We start from the raw sequence: 21,403 nt of genomic DNA, 5'->3' as shown, positions 1-21,403 counted from the left end.
TTAGACTCAGGATAGCTCCCCTCCACAGCTGCTGCTGTCCTTGGCTGACATCCTATAGTACAGCTGTCTCCAAAATGCTGGGGGTTTCTACTGCAACTGGTCTAACTGAGCTGCACTTTCACCAACAGCTTCTCCTAGGCTATCTCCATGGTGGCTCTCTATGACACCTCCATGTCTTCAAAACTAGTGTGACATAAGTGATTCTCACACTACCAAGTTTAGCCGTCAGCACAAAGTACAACCGTGGCTGCCACTGGAACACAGCTTCTGTGTGCTGACTCATGGAAAACAGTTCCCAGAAGATTTCACCTCAATGATGCTTGTTTCTTCCTAATCACTACTAATTTCTCAGGTCCAGCTAACAGCATTAATCATCTCAGTATAGCAAAAATTTCACTTCTATGGTGCCAGTCTCTTGCTAATCACTGCTGAGTCCCCAAACCCAGACACCACAGATCCTTCACATGCATGGCCCAATAGTGTCTTTGCTTCACAAGTCAGACATCCATCATCTGCACTGTTCTCAACATTCTTATCTTCCAAGTTCTATGGAACAGCCCGCTGAGACCTCAATACCCAATGGTGTTCTAGTCCAAGGTTCCAAAGTCTCTCCACAGTACTCCCCAAAACACATGGTCAGGTCTCCCACAGCAACACCTCACTCATGGTACCCACTTCTTAGGGTTGTTATTGCTGTAGACTATTCAGAACAGCTGCCCACAGTAAGTACGTACATCTTCCAATAAGCCCCATCTCCTAACTCCACCATCCCTCGCAGCACCATAAAATCATGAATCCATCAGCGGGTTATTTCAGAGCCTTCGTTATCTGATCACCTCACAATTATTGTATCTGTCAGCTGGGGACAGCACCCGCGGCATGTGAGCCTTCTGGGAGAGTCTGAACCACCAAACTATAAGAGATGGGTTCTCATCTGGCTCTGCCCACTTCCAGTCCAGTCTTTTGTCAACCCCAGCCACTCTAAGGTGATCTCATGAAGACCCAGCAACTTTTGTTCAAACTCTCAGGGCTCTCACCTGGCTTCCCTGCTATTCACTTCGAGTCACTTGTCTAAGAAACTGGGGGAAGGGGGAGTCTTCTGACCCAGAGGAGAGAAGGAAGAAAGCCTAAATCTAGGCTTAAGGATTTGAGCGGCCTCCTGAGAATTCAAGCTTCTGCACAACCCTGATTGGGTCACCTGAAACAACCCACTTGCCAACTCTTTGGCATCTCCTGGCCCCACTGGCCACCTCCCCAGACCTCTCAACCCATCTGGTTGACTGGCTTCTGCTCTGTTTCTATTCTCTCTCCTTATCGAGGTAAGGCACCCTCTGCAGATCTCCTGGACTGTGCTGGTAGACCTGCCTTTAGCTGCTGTGAGACAATCAGCAATCACCTTGCCACTGATTGTGACCTCAAAGGCTTCTGACCTTGGAATGGGCCTATGGCCCCTGCTGGTCCAGAGCCATGGAATTATGGTTCCCTTGGTGCCTGGCACCCAGAATCATGACCAGGATCAACCCTAGTGGAATCACTTAAGAGTGTGCACACTATGTAGCTGCTGCTTTGCTGGCTCCCAGAGCACCTTGGGCCTGGACCTCCCATCTGACTGAGGTTTCTGAGTATGAGGGCAGGGCCCCCAGCCGTGGGGCTGCAGCAGCTTTCCCACTTGAAACTTCCTGGGCTGGAGTAGTTCCAGAGCTTTGTAATCCAAGTCCTAATCATTGTCACTTTGGAGATTTAGGCTAGGCTACCTGGTAAGCTGCAGCAACCTGTGTAGCCCTGAAGGAAGAGCCCTAGAGGCCAGGAATGGGAGTCATGGGTCAAAATGGAAGGCAGGCAGCCAGAATGAGCTCTGCCACATCCTTGTCACTCCAGACTGTGCTGTTCTGGGAGCCCAGATCCCTAATCATTTTGTCAGGTGGACACAAACAAAGCAGTTTTCCTTCTGGAGGTCTCTCCCTCTTCCCATGAAAAATAGGCTAATAGCAATGTTCTCCATCAGTGGGGAAAGTTAAATGAGCTCAAAAGATGCCACTTATGACCTCCTACTCTTGCCTCTGCTCTGGCAGCCTAATTCCCTCTGCGATGGACTCAAAAGGCCACAAGAAGCTCGGCCGACGTAAGAAAAACAAAATCAAGAACCAGGAGAGATTGATCAAGAAGTTTCCTTACAGGTACAAGATGCCTAGACACTTGCTAGATTGCTCCCAGGCCCCCAGAACACAGTGTTCTGAGGAGCTGGGGCTAAGAGGAGAGGAGGTCCATGGGGCACCCGAGGAACCCTGTGCTGTGGCCAACAATCTAGCCCTTCCTTCTTCACCTGCTGTCTTGGTCCATGTGAAAAGCTACATTTTTGTAATACACTGAGTATGGGACCAGAGAGAACTAGGTGTGAGCCCCTGTAGATCGCTGGGAGTTGTAGGCACTTAACCATTCAAGGGTCCTTCTAGGTTACCTCGTTTGACGGAGCCTAGCCCAGAATCCACACAATCTTGGAAGGCCAAGAACAAATCACTGAAGGACAAGCTGCCCTTACAGAAGAATCTGGTGCCAACCAGGTCCATCCCCATGCCAGGGTAAGTCCCTGTACTTGGCTGCCTTCGGTGGCCATACACAGACAAATGTGTCTGGTCAACATCACCCCAGCCTGAGGGAAACCTCAGTCACCTTCAGGCAGGTCCTCCCAGGTCCTCTCAGTCATCAGACATGTGACCGAAGTGTGCCATCCTATAAAGAGGCACGGGAAACAAGACCTACAATGCTACAGTGTACCTGCCACACAGGCCTGGTGTACAAGCTGCTCCATCCTGAGGGCCTTGTGCCCTGGCACTCCAGCCCCACCTCAATGACTCAGCCTCTCTCTCAGAACCCATAGTTACTGTTCAATCCCTGTGCATCAGCTCCAGCCAGTCATCAGTATGTACATTTACCACACAGCACACCCACCCAAAGAGAAAGCATGAGTGAAAGCACACGCATGTGCATACACACACACATATACATATACACACAGACACACACACACACACACATGCATAAAGACACACATGCACACGCACATGCACACACACAGACACACACCCTAACCCTGGTCTCTGGCCCCTTCCCTTATCTGGGAATTCAGACAAGAATTCTCTGACATCTAAACCTAGCCTCCTCACTGAGCCCATGGAGATTTGCTGCTAAGTCTCTGGACCTCTGGTTTCATTTGCACATAAACTGCAAAATGGAAGCAGCTCAGATCCAGGAAAGGATGTAGAAGTCCAGTCTAGCCATATTAGAGTGAGGGAGGTGTTGGAGCTGACCCCACATACTCTGAACCATGTCTGGGCCTTGCTCCCAGGCCAAAGGGTAAAGGTACTATGACCTACTGTGGGCAGGAAGTACAGAGACCCAAGGAGAAGTCCCACAGTGGCAGATGTTTAAGGTAGCACCCGATGCTATGGGTCACAGTGAGACCAGCCCAAGAGAACCAACCCCTGGATAGCATTGAGGCTAGCCATGTGGGAAATTAGTTCTTCCCCCATCTGGAGGAACAACCAGGGCTCAGGAGCTAGGAAAGGAATGTGGTGGCTGGGCAGCCTACCACATTAGAACAGATGAGCATGGGGACAAGATCCATGACGCCCTCTGGCTCTGAACCCTTGCCTGCTTCTTGCTGGGAGTCCAGACAAGAAGGCCAACTGTGGGGTCCAGGGCACAGAGAAAGGGGAAGGAGCAAAGTGAAAGAGGAACAGGACCTTGAAGGAGAAGCCCAAATGTAAGGGACTTCACTTGCAGGTGCTGTCTTAATCAGGGTTTGTATTCCTGCACAAACATCGTGACCAAGAAACAAGTTGAGGAGGAAAGGATTTATTCAGCTTCCACTTCCATGTTGCTGTTCATCACCAAAGGAAGTCAGGAGTGGAACTCAAGCAGACCAGGAAGCAGGAGCTGATGCAGAGGCCATGGAGAGATGTTACTTACTGGCTTGCATCCCCTGGCTTGCCCAGCTTGCTTTCTTATAGAACCCAGGACGACCAGCCCAGAGATTCCACTCACAATGGGTTGGGTCCTCCCCGCTTGATCACTAATTGAGAAAATGCCTTACAGCTGGATATCATGGAGGCGTTTCCTCAAAGGAGACTCCTTTCTCTGTGATAACTCCAGCTTGTGTCAAGTTGATACACAAAACCAGCCAGAACAGATGTCATAGGGGGAAGAGAGCAAGAACCCACTTAGTGAATGTGTGAAGGCAGACTCAGGTAAGAGGAGCTAGTCTTAGTGGGAGAGGCCAGTCTTAGTGGGAGAGGCCAGTCTCAGATTAAGGACAATTTCTGGTGGGGACATGGGGCAGTAGCCTCAGGTGGGTGGTAGCCACAGGAGAAAAATTAGCATGACTTAGCCATCCCTATCAACTGACATAACTCACCTAGTGGATAAGCAGAACTAGGGCATGCACTAAGCTCTGCCTGTGGAGCCCCAAGAATACGAGTCTGCTGTGTCCAGCCTGGATTTCTAAGGCTGAAAGAGCAGGTGGCAAGAATAGTGTGTGAAGCTGCTTCCTGGGCCTCTATGGCAGCCATTAGCCACAGAGGCTTCTTACAGAGCTGGGACAGACCTGGCTGGAGACAGATCTGTTGAGAACCTTCACAGATATGGCCCTGTCTGCTTCACTGGTTGCAGGGTTCCCTGGGTCAAGTATGGTTCTGTGTGTCTTCTCTAGGCTCGGTGCTCCGGAAGTCACATGGCCACTCAGCTTCTACTCACCGATCCCAAACCCCCCACTGTGTCACCTCTGGGAACTTAAATTACTGCAGCTCCGTTTCCCCACACAAGACTCTCCCAAGCTGCCTCCTCTGCAGGCCGCTGCAGACCAATCCCCTACCAAAACGACTTGAGAGTCATCTGAGAGCGTCCCCTAGAACACCTGCTTCTCAAGGCTCCTCTCTTAGCCCCATTCTTTCTGCTCCAGACAGCTGCCTCAGAGACATTTGTAAAGGGGGCAGCCTTGGAGACCACCAGAAACCAGAAGTGGTCCATCCCCCCACAGGCAAAGACCGTACAGCACCAATAAACTTTGCAGGTTCAAGTTCCATTTCTGCTTGGATCAGTCAGTTTGCTCCTAATCTCTCAGCTTTAAAATGGGTATAATATTTAATCATGAAGGCTTAAAGATTTAAAAGAGACATCTCTAGAGCTTTATCTGAATGCATGCGCACGTAAATCAAGGTATTGGAACAATGCTGATCGTCAGTCTAGTAGTTGGAAAGAGCACCTGGCAAAAGGCATCGCTGACAGTCACGGCTACACCCATACTCTTAGGCAGCCGGTAAAGAAGCAGCTGTATAGAGGTATGGGATGATCTACAAAATATAGTGATATTTTTAAAAGCATAGAAGAAGTACCTGAGAAGCTGTCTTGTGTGTATTAAAAATATGTACGTGCATGAGTCTGTGTGTGTTACCATCGAGGGGGCATGTTGGCATATGAGAATCCATACCAGCAACCTGAGACCGTAGCTCTACCCTTCAAGCCAAACTGGTCATCTAGAGGCAGCCTCATTAGTCAGTGCCACATGGGAGGGCATGTGTGTGTAACCACCAGCAGCACCAATAAGCACTGAGGGGTGGCGGGAGGCACCTGGCCGTGACACACCTGAGAGAGTGGTGTTATAGCTGGGTCTCCATTTCATCAGACGGGCTCTATCGGGGGCTGTGTGGAAGCTGAGTAGAGCTGGGAACCAAGGGGAATGGTAGGGAAGTGGGTGTGAATCAGCTGAGCCCTCAGTGAGCTGTAACAGCGTGAGGGCCCGGATATGCCTAGCAGAGAGGGTGAGTGATCACTGGTGTGACCACAGACCCCAACCTCTCACTCCAGTTTGGCTAGAAGGGCAGAACTATGGCCTTGGGTTGCTGGGAAAGACTCCAAACCCTGGGCTTTCCATGTTCCTCCAGTGGAGCAAAAGGCAGGCTGGGGCAAAGAATTCAGCCAGCCAGCAGCAGCAGTGGCAGCTCTTTCCTGGTCAAATAGAGGCAAGGGTCCTGTACACAGTCCTGGGGCTGCTCACAGACAGGTGCCCTGAGGGCCTCAGGCCAACTCCTATGAGGGAGATCCCAGCAGGAGCAAAGGACAGGAGTGAATAAGACTGTCTGAGCAGGGAGACCACAGGGCCCCCTCTTCACCCCACAGATGGGGTGTAGCTTTGCCTGCTCTGTCGTCAGTCTGAGGTTCTTTACCTGAATAGAAATCTGCGTGGATGAGGAGAAACCCTTCTGTGCTGGCAATCCCAACCATGAGTGCTCAAGGCCCAGGAGCTAGACTGGCACAGCCAGTGGCTGCCACTCAAACCCTAGAAGCCAGGGCCCTGTTACCCCAAGCTGTAGAATCCAGAAACTAGAGGCTCCTGAGCTCAGGTCGGGAAATCATTTCACTGCCGTTTAACCAACAGTACTGCACTAGGCTGTTGGAACTCAGCTTCTGACAACAATGAACGTCACCAACAGCAAAGGACAGTAGATGGCAGACCTTAGCAGCAGATACGGTCTGCAACTGTCACGGCTTCTGAACAGGTATTGGGTGTCAGATTCCTCTGATCCTACAGTACGTGTGATCTCTGCCCCACAATGTCCACAGCCATTTTTCTTCAGCCACAGGTCTTGGCCCTCTCTCTACCATCCTCTACTCCTCTCCACTACTTCTTCTCCCTGTCCTCCTCCTCAGCTGCTCTCCAGAACTCCAGCTGCCCTCTTGCTGCCACTATCACCACCACCACCCCGTGGGCTGCTGTAGGGGTGATCTAGGTTCCATGGTCACTTTGCTCTGATCTTCCGGCCACCTTGCATTCTTGTGCCACTTAGCAGCAGAGGAAACAGGTTCAGGGACAGCGAGATGCCTAAGATCTGGCAGGTAAATGGCTCAATGAGGCAAAGAAACTCCCCAAAGTGAAAATGTAACAAAACATATTTATTTTTTTTAAAAAAAAGAGAGAGCTGAACAAGTTGTCACCATATTACATCCTGGCCTCTGCTGACACGGTGAAAATCCAGCCTCTTGCAAGACTGAGATCAAAGGTAGATCAGCTAGCTAGAAGTGGAGTGGTACTGCTCACCATCCTGTGACTGCCAGGGTGGCGGGGAGCTCATGTTAACTCCCAAGAAGTAACTGCTGACATGGATGGCCAAACTCTCGCCCTGAAGCTGATCAGGGAACAGCTTCTCGCTGGCCATGTCTGCCCTTGCCAGTCGGAGAGAAGAGAACACAGGACTGGACCTTAGGCCACACTGAACCAAACCATGGCATTCTGTCTTGTAGCACCATGCCATGGACAGGTTCTCCACAGACAAGACCGAGAAATGGCCTCTCCCAAACAAACAAACAAACAAAAACAAAAACAAAAACAAAAACAAAAACAAAAAACCCACAAACCTGGGGTCCTAGGAAAAAGCCTGACATCTGCAGGAGGAGATCAGGCATCAAACTAAAGGTACAAACAGCCAGACAGGTGTATGGTGAAGCAGTGGCCAGGCCCACTAGATAAGGTATGACAATGGGTCTCCAATCCACACTACCAGGTTCATTCCAGACCTCCTGATGGCCTCCTGGTCACAGCAGCCACAGGCCCTATTGCACCCAACACCCTTATTGCAACCGCAGGTAGGAGGGAGCGGAGTAGTTGAAGAGCAGAAAGTCCATCTTATAGAGGTCAAAGAGGCGACGCTGGTAGAAGGGGCTGATGTCCTGGAAAAGGCGCCGGGCCTGGACACGCGTGAGGTCCTTCTCTGGCCTCAGCGGTGGAGCAGGGAAGCGCAGGCCAGGCTCGCCCACCAGGTGCAGCACAAAGGCAGCATCATCCGCCAGTGTTTCAAACTTGCCCACTACATCATAGCGCACTAGGCATGGATGGCACAGCGCATGCGCGCGCTCCCAGTGCTCGTTGAAGGGCTCATGGCGGCGCGTTCGCGGGTCGAGCAGGTAGGCCAGGAACTCCGCAAAGCGCACGTCGTGGCCGCGAGCCAGCGCATCGGGCTGCGCGTGCGGTCGTAGGCGACGCACAATGCGCGTGCCATAGCGCCTCTGGAAGGCCGCGCTGTGTGGCCGCGCCAGCTTGTTGCGGTAGGCTGAGGCCAGGCGCTCGAAGGGCTCGCGCACAAAGAGGAAGGTCAGGTAGTCGCGCAGCCGCCGGTTGACTTCAGCTGGCGCAAAGTCGGCTAACGAGGGCAGCAGACCAGGCTCATGTGCCTCGTGCGCAGGGATTGCTCCTGGGTCCCCACGGCCGCGCAGCGCCAGCAGCACGCGCTTCCAGTTGGTGCAGGCCACCTTGGGCACGTAGCAGTACAGAAGCCGGTGCTTGTCGTCCACCAGCACGTGCCGCAGGTCCTCCGGCTGCAGCAGGCGTTGGCGTCGCGTGTGGCGGCTGCAGGCCCGGCGGAGCAGCTCGCGCCGCTGCTGGTGCACTTCGGCCATCGCAGAGCGCGGGCCCTGCAGGAGACAAGGGATGGTGGTGTTAGAGTGCAGCAGGTCCCAGAGCCTGAGGCTGAGCCCAGAGATCCCTGACTGGAAATTGAAAACCCAGAGGTGGCACCAGTCTCTGCCTAGTCTGGAGTCAGAATCTGTCCCGCAATATTAGGAAAAATGAAGTCTGAGTGCTAAGGCAGAAAGGATGTGAAGAATCAGATACGCTGGGTACTGTGTGGACAATAGGATTGCGGAGAATGAGTTGTTACAGGACTGGGTAAGCTGGATACAGAAAGATGGCCCAGGGGGCTCACAGCACATAACCACAGCCCCACATAGACCATGTCCTCCACTATGGGTTTAATTTCTGCTGCCTTGTGTCTTCTCTACCTCACCCACTCTAACAAGGACAACAGAAAGGACATGCCATGGCTATCATTGGGGCATTAGCCATCCCTTGGCAACAGCCATTCAGCTACTTGTAGGATATTGGGCTTTTATGTGTGTGGTGGTTAAATAAATGTATCGATTCTGTATTAATAAATAGGCACGTGTCTTTGGAACTTGCTTTATGTACCCCCAGCAAAGTTTCTTATTCTATATGTGTGGGTTGGCTGGAAAGATGGCTCAGTGGGTAGAGGACACTGGCTGCTCTTCCTGGAGTCCTGAGTTCAATTTCCAGCAACCACATGGTGGCTCACAACCCTCCATAGTGTAATCTGATGCTCTCTTCTGGCATGCAGGCGTACATGCAAATTGAGCGCATGTGCGTGTGTGTGTGCGTGCGTGCGTGCGTGCGTGCGTGTGTGTGTGTGTGTGTGTGTGTGTAAAATCTTATGTGTGGGGGTGTTTTGTCTACATGTCTATTTGTGTGCCACATGCATTCAGTACCTAAAGAGGCCAGAAGAGGGCACTAGATCCCCGAAACTGGAGTTACAAATGGGAATGAGCCACCCTATGGGTGCTGGGAATTGAACCTGGGTTCTCTACAAGTTCTCTTAATGCCAATCTCTCAGCAACCCTCCACCAACAAATTGCAATCTGAGTGCTTGGTCAGGAAGCTTGACCTTTTCCCATCTTTCCTCAGTGAGAAATGAAAACAAAGATAAGCAAACAAAAAAAACTAGCCACTAGCATTTATCTAGCACTTCCTGTTTGCCAAACACAGTATAGCTCTATGAATGAAGTCCTGTTAAGAGGGCCATGGATATGATCCACTTAGCTTGCCTCAGCCATGTAAAGACCCAGGCTGTGCTTAGAGTATCCATTCAAATTTATTCTTCAGATAGGTTCCTCATCTCTAAAACTAGGCCCTGCTGACTGCATGGATATGAGCTGGGGAAGGTATAACCACCTAGGGTGCAGGACACTGTTAAAGTCTACTAGTTACTTAGCGTTAATGATAATCTTACACCCTCCTGCTATTCGTTTTTCTGAAAATAAAGACACTGGGAGTGAGTGATCCTGATTAGCAGCTGCCAGACTTTCCCTGGCTCTGCTGAGTGAAAGGAGGGCAACCAAATAGCCAAACTCCGCTCAGGACTGCACGGGCCGTCTTGAACTCTCTACAGACACCTTGAGAAAACTGAATAAGACCTCAGCTGTTTCTCCTGGTTCCCTAAGGCACAGCTTCAACCAGGGGTAGGAGGACTGGGGTTTTTGTTATTGGGCTTAACAAAATATAGAAAACCCAGCAGCCATTTCTACCTGGGTCACAGGGAGAGTGAGTGTCTATTATCATCTCTCCCTGTGCTCCATCCAGGTCTGTAATTGTTCCAAATCCAAGCCTCTGTGCCTGGGACATACTAAAGAAACAAATGGCTGTTTGGTACCAATGCCCCTTCTTAGGCCGTGTGAGCAGAAGTCTGACTGCTTCCCCGTAAGACCCTCTGCACTGCTCCTGCTGTTGCAGCATTGGGCTGTTGGGTCCTTCTCTAGAGGGTCTTTTCTTGCCTCCTTTCTGTATTGTGGTCTGGGATGGTAGCAGGGAGAAGGCAGGAGAGGCAGCTCAGAGGGGGACAGGCAAGTCCTGCACCTGAACTGAGCAATGGCAAGGTAGCCAGCCGCCTGGCAGCTAAACACTAGAGGATGACCAGAGCACAAAGAAGGGCAAGGAAATACCAGAGAGAAGGTGAAGAACTGGGGTTGAAGGAGGAGAGAAGACTTAGAGAGCCAGAGGAGGAGAGAGTGCATGTCCTGCTTGCTGGAAAGTTCTAGAAGGTTGCTAGATCTTTAAGGCCAGTTGTCTCAGATGCAAACCTAAGCATTGTGATGTTAGCTCATGTGAAGGGTTACAACTAAAAACATGTGCACAGAGAAAATTGTACATGGATGTTCATTCTTCCTATTGGAAGGAGACATAGAAACAGCCTAAAAGTCCACGATCTGACAAATTGATAAGTAGCATATGGTATATCCAAAACAGAATATTATTCAGCCATTACATGGAATGAAAGTATAACTATTACAACACAGATCGACCTTCAAAGCATTAAGCTGGGGAAAGGGAGCCAGGCTTAAAAGGCCAACCATTGTATGATTTCCACCACTCCCCCACCCCCTTTTTCTCCTGGAACTTGATGTATAGACCAAGCTGGCCTTGAACTCACAGAGATGCTCCTACCTCTGCCTCCTGAGTGCTGGGACTAAAGGCATGTCATATAATTCCTTTCCTATAGAATGGTCAGAACAGATAATCTACAAACAGGAAGTGGGTTAGTGGTTGTCGGGGGCTAGAAAGGGAAGGAAGAGGAATGACCACTAATACAGCCATAGTCTCTCTTGGGATAATGCAAGTGTTCTTGAATTAGCCAGTGGTGAGGCCCCACAACATTGTAAAATATGAAAACCACTAAATCAGACATTTCAAAAGAGTGAATTTATGTTGAGTTATTTCAGAATATTTTGAGCTCAGAGGCCACAGCGGAAGCAGAAATTGTGGAGCCACAGCCCCAGCAAGAACTCACGGCACTGGTGGCATGGGGACATGTGGGTGTATGTCCACATGTACACATGGGTTTCTGAAGCTTTCAAAAGTATTCTGCAGAAGTCTAGAATTCATTGAGTGGCTTGACATTTGTGTTTTATGAGGGAGGGAAGAAAACAGCATTTCAGAAAGGACAGGTAGAGGGGCACCTTTTCCCTCAAGAGGTGACAGAGCCCAGAACCCACAGGCTGGGGCAGGCTTTAGAGCTGGGCACAGGGAGATGGTGATGTGATGAGGGGATCCTATGTCAGTCATCCTGCATGAGTTAGTTCAAAGGAGGGCTAAGCAGAGAGACTAATAAGCAGAAATACACAGCCTGAATCATCCCAGAAAGTGACATTTTAGAGGAGTTAAAATGTACATGCCTAGAACTTGCCTGGAAGCCCACACAAGGACCAGGGCTTGGATGAGGAGAGCTGTGCTTCACTGAAGTTCCTCATCACCATGCCAAGTTCAGCCATGGCTGCAGGGTCTCTGGGATCTTACCACAAGGAGCAGCTTTGGAAGCCTAGCTATACCCAGAGCCCCACAGGCCAGGCTGGCCTCAACCTCCTTAGAGCCCAGCACATCCTTGTGGAGGAAGGCCAGCCTCCTCCACACCTTCCTCACCTCCTACCTCACCTTCCTTTCCATCTGCTAACCCACAGTGTTGGGATCATGCCTAGCCTCAGAAGAACCAGTCATGCAGCCTCATACTGTCACAAAAGACATGAGTGTAGGGTATGTGGCTGGGCTCTGAGATCTTCCTGATACAAAACAAGAAGGCATGAAGGAGGAGGGGGAACCCAAACCTTTATCCACCCACCCCATCCTGGGATCCTCTTCCGTGAGGATGGCAGTCATCTTGCAGTCATGAGGCTGCAAATCTGTAACAGGAGTAACACTTGGAGGATGACAGGGCAGTATGTTACTGCTGTCCCATGAGCTGCTGTCCTTTTTGTCAACACCGCTGTTGTTCTAAGACAGGCAACACTGTCTCGGCAGATGACAAAACCCAGGCTCTGGAAAAGTGAGTTGCTTGAGGTCACAGCATTTTATGGACAGGCTGACTCTTAAACCCCTGGGACTTAACCCCCTCAGCCCCTTGCTTTAGCTTCCCTTCTGTGATCACAGTAGCCTCATCTCCTGGTCTGCATGAGTAGGTGAGTGCATGGCATGAGGTCAGTCCTTCTATCGCTGCCATTTCTCCAGTGCAATGAATAAATATAGCCTCTAAGGACTGCACCACAATTGCCCTTACCGTCTAGGATCCATCAACCCCTCTGAAGGCGGCAGAGCTAGTGGAATCTGGGATGTCCTGACAGTCTGTCCTTCTCCCTGATCAGTGTGCAACCAGGGGTAACCAGATAACCTCCTTGAACCAAGACTTTCTTATCTGCAACCCTGGGGTGTGGCTAGGTTTGGCAAACACTCCTATGCAGCCCCATCTCTCCCCACACAGCAATCCAAAGAAATCTTCTGATGCTGCTGTTCCTACACAAAATCCCCCATGGCTCCCCACTGCCCTTGCCACAGTTTGGGCCCTGTGGCATGTTGCCAGCTTCCCAGGGTCACCGAAGACCACCTCTCTGCCTGCCTTGCTACCAAGTTGTTGGCCTGGCTGTTCCCTGTTGCCCTTGCTTTTTCTCTTCAAATCACACCGCAAGCCCCTTTCTCAGGGAGCAGTTGCTCTCCATTTCTACCAGAATCACATTGGAGATTTCCTTGTGATCCCCACTGCTCCCTCAGAGCACAACTCAGTTTCATTGAGTGTAAGTGGTGGTCAGACTATTCCCTATCCGGCTGTGCTGTCTGCTCTGTGAGGTAGGACCCCATCCAGCTGTTTGCCACTCAATCTCAGCACAAGTGAATGGCTTACATACAGTAAGTGCTCAATACATGCTATCTGTGTGTTCCTTTGCCTGTGAGCCAGGGTGTGATCTCCTAATGGTATTCAGTCAGTTCTACTTGTATGACTTCCTTCCTTCCTTTCTGATGTCATTCAGAAGAAGCCGCTTCCAGTTTTGAATACAGACTTTTTCCTGGGTTGGGGTGACATTGTGTGTAGATCCTTCTCTGTAGGGGGAGATGATGGTGAGTAAATCCGGCTGATGCACACCACCACTAGGGGAGCTGGTACATCTATGGTGTGCTGTACAGCCAAGTGCTGACATGAGGGTCCCAGGTGTTAGGAGTGTTTTGACTTAACAATATTGAAGCAGGCCGGGCGAGCCAACCCCATTCACCCTGAACCAGAGTGCTTGTGTGTGTGAGAGAGAGAGAGTGGGGGGTGCCACATGTCTGAGGCTGTGTGCAGTCCCAGTAAGTAGAGCCACTTGTTTCATCTGCTTGGAGACGGGGGCGGGGCTTCCTCTGAACATTCACTTCTACCACAGACTAACATTTGGGAACTTAATGACCATCTACTTAAACTCCTGGGACAGGCATAGTTTAATGACCATTTTGCTTGTCGGTGCCCTGGGACAGGCATGGCTTAATGACTGTCTGTTCACTGGTCCCCTGGGACTGGCATGATGATGTGTTACCTCCCTTACATAGCACTGGACAAGCACAGGCCTCAGCTGTGGTGGGAGAGATGGTAAGTGGAAAAAATGGACTTCCATGCTAGACAGGAAGCCCTGATGCCTAAACTGGACAAAGCCTATGACAGCAGGTGTTCATGAGACTGTGGCCTCCTATCCAGATGTAAGAGAGCGTTCCAGCCACTTACCTGGTCCAGTTCCCGCAACAGCTGTAGGGGACTCTTCCTCTCTCCTCCGAACCAGCCGGAGCCCAGAGCTTTGTTTTCAAATGCTGAAGAGCATAAGGAAAGAGAGATCACTGCTGGCTCTGGACAAGGGGTGGTTTGGCAGCGCACCGAGGACATATTTAACCCACTTATGTGACTTAGTTTTCCTCCTGCGTCACCTTTTCCTCCTGGGGATGTGCTAGATGGTGGCCACTGGTAGGGCAGTGTCCTTGGGGTCATTCTCACCCTCATGCCTTACACTCTGCCACTGAAGTGTGGCAGGTACAGGGGACAAGAGGGAAGGAGCTACCTGTCCTATGGAAAGAGCACCTAGCCCTGGCTGTTTTTAGTCACCCTGTCGCAGGCCCTGTTTACCCACCCACACACTTTAGGGTCCTGAGGGGCTCACAGGTCTCATAGAGCTGTCCAGTCCCTGGGTCTGGGTTGTGAGCATCCAGAAAGGGCTGACCAGTGGTATAGCCAGGCTACAGGCTGTCAGAGTGAGGTTACCAGGCTGTTTGAGGCACTCTGAAAAGCTCTGGAAGCCTATGAACCCTGTAGAAGCCTATGCATGCCATGCGGTAGGGATGGTGCCCCTCCTAAATGTAGCTTTACCTATTCCTGACACTGGACAGGGACTCTCTGTGTTTTAGCTTGCACTCTTTGGCATCCCTAAAACTACAGGGCTGTCTGCACACTCGGGCCATGCTTGTGCACCTAGGATAAGTGGGGTCGCTTAGACCAGGGCTCATGCAGGAAGCTTGTCTTGAGGATGTTCATGGACATAGTCCTTGAACTTCTTCAGACCTTACCTAAAGGAGGGGCTCTGATCTGCTGCCTTTTTGACAGGATAACAGAGAATGAGCTGCTAGGAGAGGGGGCAGCGCTAATACAGCAGCTGGCATCAGGGCTGCTACATGCCTGACTGACATCTCTCAACACCAGGGGAGAATGTGTCCTCACCATTCTCCAGGTTACAGGTGTCACTCGAGGCCACCCTTGAAGGGGTCTGCTTAGATCCTCAGCAAGAACTAAGGGGCCATGGTTCCCTCTAGGTCTATGGGCAGGGCTCGGGAGAGCAGTCTGGAACGACCACACCACAGCAATCTTATCCCCAGACCTACACAGAGGCTCCTGTCCCTCCAGAAGCCACTCCTTGTCCAAGGCCTTCTGTTTCCTGGCCAGACCACAGCTGCCTAAGAGTGGGTTCCATAACAGATGCCAAGGGCCAGTGGGTGGAGGACAGACACCAGGGGGACCAAAATAGCTGTGGTCACAGATTACAGGGCTAGGCTATCTCCACCCTACCAATGAAGAGTCGAGGCACCAAGTCTGGCAAGTTCAAGGATGCTACAGGAGAATGCGTGCGTGCGTGCGTGCGTGCGTGCGTGCGTGCGTGCGTGCGTGCATGCGTGGATCAGTGGATTGCTCTTATAGTTCGTGGGTCCCACTAAGGACCACTGACACTATCCCCAAATAAGGCCCGAACACCTTCATCCCCAGCTTTGCTTGCTCCTAGCTGTACTCCCTCCCCTCTGCCAAGACACACGGAACAGAATGGAGAAGAGACGGGTTTGTACAGCCAGGAAGGGGCCTGGGCAGAACTAGGACTCCCCTAGCCTGTGGTTCTCAATCTGTGGGGATCAAACGGCCCTTTCACAGGGGTTGCCTAAGACCATCTGTGTATCAGATGTTCACACTATGATAAGAGTTGCAAAATTACGGTTATGTAGTAAGGAATACAATGTTATGGTTGGGGTCACCACAACTGTGTTAAAGGGTCGCAGCATTAGGAAGGCTGAGGACCGCTGGTTAGGGCCTAACCCTGAGCAGCTGAGCAGCTGAGCAGCAGCAGGGAGGCTAAAAGCTGACCCACCTTAGAGAGCAAGAGAGAAGGGGAAGGAACAGAGGGAGGACTGAAGAGCCAATACCAGGAGATAAGCGGGGACAGCCTTGGAGTGCAGCTGGGAGAATGTAGTGTGGAGGCAGAGACACTGGAAACAGCTGTATTTTGGAAGGAGTCCAGGCCTGCGGGATGGGAAGCAAGCCTGAGACAAGCAGGAATATGCTGACTTTCTAGGCAGGCTGCCTCCCTCAGCTCAAGACACCAATGTGAGGCGCACCAGGACTTTTGGTGCCCAGCCTTAGGTAGACTCGGTGGCCAAGCAGTTGGAAGGAAATCCTGGAGAAGGTTCCATGGCCCACAGCAGAGGGCTTTGCCCAGGTTCCCGTGGCAGCACAGGTGGGGCCTCTGATGTCTGGGGCAGGGGACACTGGACACTGTGGGACTGAGCTGTGTGGCACTGGCCTGTGTTCTGTCAGGTGGACACTCACTTTCCCAGTTGTTAGATGGGGAAACTGACAGTCAAGAGGCCAAACCACTCAAGGCTGAATGGTTCCAAAGAAAGGGTACAACTCAGGTTCCAGTGTCTGCACTGCTAAAGACCCGGCTTCTGCTTTCTTTCAGCTCCTGCTCATCCTGCACATCCTCTGCTTTACTAAGGAGGAAGTGTGCTAGCCATGGCGGGGAGGGACAGGACCCACACGGTCACAGAGGGTGAATTACAGCAGGACACACCCCTGCAGGAACCTCTGGGCTGAAACACCCCAGAAAATTCCAAGAAAGCTCAGTCCTCAGTCCTCAGTCCTCAGCCTGTACTTCTAACAGGAAGTCCCATACCCCAAACAGGGAAGAGCAGGTTGCTTTGGGGGATGGGGCGTGGGTGGGTGAGTCCAGCACAGGGCACATTGCAACAGCCACATCCTGGTTAATAAGTTCTCACTGCCCTATTTCGAGACAAACTAACAGAAACACCAGCAGGGGCTAGGTCAGAGCCTCAGGTCTGCTGGCCCCATCAGAACCCCCTAAAGGGCTTTTGGGGAGCCCTACAATCCAGTGTCCTAGGCATTCTCCTTTGAAGGGAGAATGGGACAAGCTTTCCACAGGAAGAAAGTTCATTCTGCCTCTTTAAACTTTTCACTGACTTTGACAAGCCAGCGGCCGACCAGCCATCACTGGGTCCACATTGCACCAGCCCAGCGTTGCACATCACCCACAGGTCTCCTACTCCTCCAGTGGACATATGTCCACATGGGTTCAAACCCCTTTCTCGGAACTGCTTTCTGTCCTAACTTGCTTTCAGCTGCTATGCTGAAGCACCACAACCAAAAGCAAAGTGGGGAGGAGAGGGTTTATTTCATCACGGGATGAACTCCATCGATGCAGGAAGTCACTCAAGGCAAGCACCTAAAGCAAGGGACTAAAGCAGAGACCATGGAGGAACACTGTTTACTGGCTTGCTCCATGGCTTGCTCAACATCCCTTTGTTATACAGCCAGGCCCACCTGCCCAGGAGTGGCACTGCCCACAGTGGCCTGGTCTCTCCAACAGCAGTCACTGATCACAAAAATGCCCCTACAGACCAATCTGATGGAGGCATATTCTCGACAGGTTTTCCTCTTCCCAGATGAGCCCTAGCTTGTGTCAAGTTGACAACAACAACAAGTAATCAGTCCACTCAGTTTCCCATCTAATCAACTCCTGGGCTTCTTTCAAAGTCGACTCCAAATATCTTTGCTTTGTAAAGTAGAAAAAAATAAGCCCAAATCATCAGTCCAGGCAAGGATGACAACGGAGCAAAGGCATACAAACAGACCCTAGGGGCAGAAATGGAGCTGCCACAGAGAGTCTGTGGGGAAGGTGGTGTGCAGGGCAGCTGTCCCATCTCCCCCCTCCCCTGACTCTGAGCATTAGGACTCAAATCCTGACCTACACATTCTTGGCTTAAGAAAATGGCTTCTTTTCCCTTCATCATATTTGCCTCCCTGCTCTGACCTGCCAGAGACCATTTCTCCAAGGACTCTGAGTCTCCTGAGCTCTGGACTCAGCTGGATCTGGTAGGTCTCTCAGGAGCTCTATTGAAGCAGCCACACCCCCTCCTTTTGCTAAGCAGTCTGGCATTTAGGCCAAAGGGTTCTGAGACACACTCCCCACCCCCCACTTCTCTCTCCCTCTCTCTCCCTCTCTCCCTCTCTCCGTCTGTCTCTCTCTCTCTCTCCCTCTCTCTCTCTCTCTCTCTCTCTCTCTCTCCCTCTCTCTCTCCTCTCTCTCTCTCTCTCTCTCTCCCTCTCTCTCTCTCTCTCTCTCTCTCTCTCCCTCTCCCTCTCTCCTTTCCTTTCCTCCCCTCTCCAACTTGACAGATCAAATCACCCTACTCCCGCCCCTCAGGGCGTGTCTAAGGGCAGATGGCATAGAGACCTATGGTTTTAGTGTCAAAATGCAATGCTGTGGGGTGGGATGCATGTAAGTTCTCTAGCTCCCACACAGAGACTATGTGGCAGCAGGCTCAGCAGACATGTAGTTAGAGGTAATGTGCAGTAGGGAAGCCCAGGGGCAAGGGTGGCACGCTGGCAACAGAGGTGTCTTGGACAGCCGTCTCACTCCACCATGCTGACCCTAGGCTGAGTCAGTGCTGGTAGCAGATCCTGGGCAGGGGAACTAGAATGGGCTTCCCACTAAAAAAGACCAATGAGATCCCTGGGGTAGCTGAAATAACCTGGCATAACCTGTAACCCCTCAGTGTTTCATTTGCCAGCAGATGGTGACAATGACACCCTGGAGCAGAAAGGGACAGGGATGTCTTGGTCTTTCAGCTGAGATATGACATTGGGATTCTCCTGGGCCCTGAGCTCTCCTTGACCCATAAATCTTTCCCATGATCCTGTGACCAAGACTTGACTGCAAAACAGGGGCATGACCCCTTAAAGTCCTGGTACAGTGGGATCCTGTCCCTGCTGCAGGACCAGACCTTTCCCCATCTCCCAGCCAGTGCCTACCATAAACACACATTTCTCCCCTAAGGTGAATGGAGTTCTAGATGAACTTGAGCTCTTGCTGGCCCAAGATGGTCTGAAAAGTTAGCAGCTGGAAACCTACTGCAGAGGAGTGTGACTATCTAGAGGAGTGGCTCTAAACCTCCCTAAGGCTGAGACCCTTTAATACAGTTCCTCATGTTGTGGTGACCCCCAACCATAAAAGTATTTTTGTTGCTGCTTCATAACTGTAATTTTGCTGCTGTTATGAATCTTAATGTAAATGTCTGTTTTCCCGTGGTCTTAGACGACCCCTAGGAAAGGGGTGGTTCAACTCCCAAATGGGCCACTGCCCACAAGCTGAGAACTTCAGATCTAAAGACTGGAAAGGGAAAGGTGGAAGCCCATCTCACACCAGGGGGAGTAACGCTAGTGGGAACTTCCCAGGGCAGACGGGCGGCATGAGGCTAGGCTGGGGGTGACAGGGGTAAAGGTCATCCCTACCTGAGCAAGGCCAGTGAGAGGAGAGCATACAACCCCTTCTTCAACCATGCTTACACCTTCCCTCCCCCATCACACCCCCTTCCCTCTAGGTTCCCTAGGTGAGGAGGGGGCCCAGGGCTGTGGTTGCTTTTCTTCTCAAACCTGGCTGGAGAAAGAAGCAGGAGATGTGTGTCCCAAAAGGCCCGAAGACACCCTGACAGCCACCCAGACACATGCTCCTCTGCAGACACAACCCAGGGCCCAGACTCTCATCTGTCCCCCTTATACTCCACAACAGTGTTTAAGCCCTGAGGGGCCTGAGCCACTGTCACCCAGGACTGGGTAAACATTTGTCTCCAATGAATGACAGGGTGGACAGAGGCTGTGGCATCAGCAGGCACAGACCACACCAAGGGATAGGAGTAGCCATTCACCTACAGGTCTTCAGTAAGGGGAAGAAGGCTCCCTTCTGGGGGCTTCCAGAGGTGCCCTGGCACAGCCACTTACATCTGGTCGTGCAGAGGTTATTAATTGGCAGAATGAGTAGACACGGGCTTGGTGACTACTCCCGAGGCCTCCCCAGTTCTGTTCACCTGGCCTCCATCCCAGGGATCCTTCAGGATGACGCCAATATGATTAAAGGGCTGGAGGCCAAGCACTGTCTACTGTAACATTCAAGCACACCCTCCCAAAAGCCCTGCAAGGATGGAGTCAGCACCAATTCCATAGATGCGACTCTTATGGCCCTGGGAGGGGACAGATAGTAGGTTAAGCTTGCCAAGTGACCTCCAACCTACAAGCCTGGCCATTGAGGTCCTCCATGGACAGATACCATTCTGAAAACAGTTTTCTTTTGTCCTGAGTCACTCCCAGCTAATGGCCCTGTCCACCCTTGGGTAAGAACCTGTCTGGAAGTAAGCAGACCCCACACACACAGACTAAGGAGAGGCAAACCGTCACAAACATAGCCCACTACCCAGGTACCTCCAAGCCACTCCACACTTGATCTCTGCCCTCAGCTTTGTCTGTATAGTGAGTAATCTGCCAGAGGAGACCTAGGCTCATTCAGAGTGAGTTTGACCACGTGCCTGGTGGAAACGGGTACTAGCAGGTCGTGGGCCCTGTAACACCAGACCTGCATAGAGCTGCACAGCTCTTCTGTGGATGTAGAGACTCAGCAGGATCTCAGATTAAGACAGGCATCCTGGCCAGAGTGCAAACTGCCTTCTCAGGGCTCAGAGAGTGGGGCAAAGGTAGCAGAGACAGCATCCCCAGATTGGTCAAAAGTTCCCCATCAGCAGCACAACCAGAGTCAGACAATGGTCATCTTGCCAACGACAAGAAGTTTCTTGCGCGAGAATGTCTTCCACCGCTAAGTCCCAGCCCAAAACAACAGGCAGGTGCCAGGTGGCCCCAGGAAGTGTTCGAGTCGAAGAAGCAACGCGGAGCCCCGGACCCTCTTACTCACCCGGACGCAGGGCGCGCGGCGCGGCACACAGGAGCAGAAGCGCAGCACCCAGACTTGCCACCACCGGCAAGGGCCGCCGGCAACAGGAGCGCCTTCCCATGCTGTGCCTGGCGCGTGGCAGGCGACAGTCATCCGGTGCGTCCTCCCACTGTGCGGCGGAGGTCCAGGACACGCCCAGTCCTGCCCTTAGTTTAGGGCCCGCCCAAAAGCATTGTCCTGTGCTCTAGGCTGCAGATAGACGCGCCTGACTGACTTAATGGGTAAAGCTGTAAACCCAGGACAAGGAAAAGCAGTGTCTATCCCAGTTACTAGTTATTAGGCTGGAATTCTCTACTCTACATAGATGGATATTCGTAGCAGAAAAACTCTCAGGTACAGGTGCTCCAGCCCAAGTGCCTTACTGACAGAGTCAGAGGCTGCAGCTGAGGTCCTGGGAGCCAAAGCCCTGGACTCCCAGTGATCTGAACATTCAGTGACCTAGGCTTTA

At 51.6% G+C, this 21,403-nt stretch overlaps 2 protein-coding genes across 2 annotated transcripts; one reads left to right on the top strand and one right to left on the bottom strand.

The window, feature by feature from the left end:
• The first annotated feature begins 623 nt into the window (after positions 1 to 623).
• Positions 624 to 5,074, top strand: C6H3orf22 (chromosome 6 C3orf22 homolog). The gene is made up of 4 exons (XM_032905077.1): positions 624 to 722; positions 2,073 to 2,177; positions 2,454 to 2,579; positions 4,709 to 5,074. Exons 2-4 carry the CDS (start codon positions 2,089 to 2,091, stop codon positions 4,881 to 4,883), a joined length of 390 nt encoding a protein of 129 aa, XP_032760968.1. The 5' UTR covers positions 624 to 722; positions 2,073 to 2,088; the 3' UTR covers positions 4,884 to 5,074.
• A 2,334-nt stretch (positions 5,075 to 7,408) lies between these two features.
• Chst13 (carbohydrate sulfotransferase 13) lies at positions 7,409 to 21,018 on the bottom strand. The gene is made up of 3 exons (XM_032905076.1): positions 20,917 to 21,018; positions 14,136 to 14,218; positions 7,409 to 8,463 (listed from the first exon to the last, which is right to left on the bottom strand). Exons 1-3 carry the CDS (start codon positions 21,014 to 21,016, stop codon positions 7,624 to 7,626), a joined length of 1,023 nt encoding a protein of 340 aa, XP_032760967.1. The 5' UTR covers positions 21,017 to 21,018; the 3' UTR covers positions 7,409 to 7,623.
• Between the last annotated feature and the right edge of the window lie 385 nt (positions 21,019 to 21,403).

The sequence above is a fragment of the Rattus rattus genome, chromosome 6 (assembly GCF_011064425.1).
Source record: "Rattus rattus isolate New Zealand chromosome 6, Rrattus_CSIRO_v1, whole genome shotgun sequence".
NCBI lineage: Eukaryota > Metazoa > Chordata > Mammalia > Rodentia > Muridae > Rattus > Rattus rattus.
Note: the sequence above shows the minus strand (reverse complement) of the source record. Positions and strands in the feature narration are given on the sequence as shown.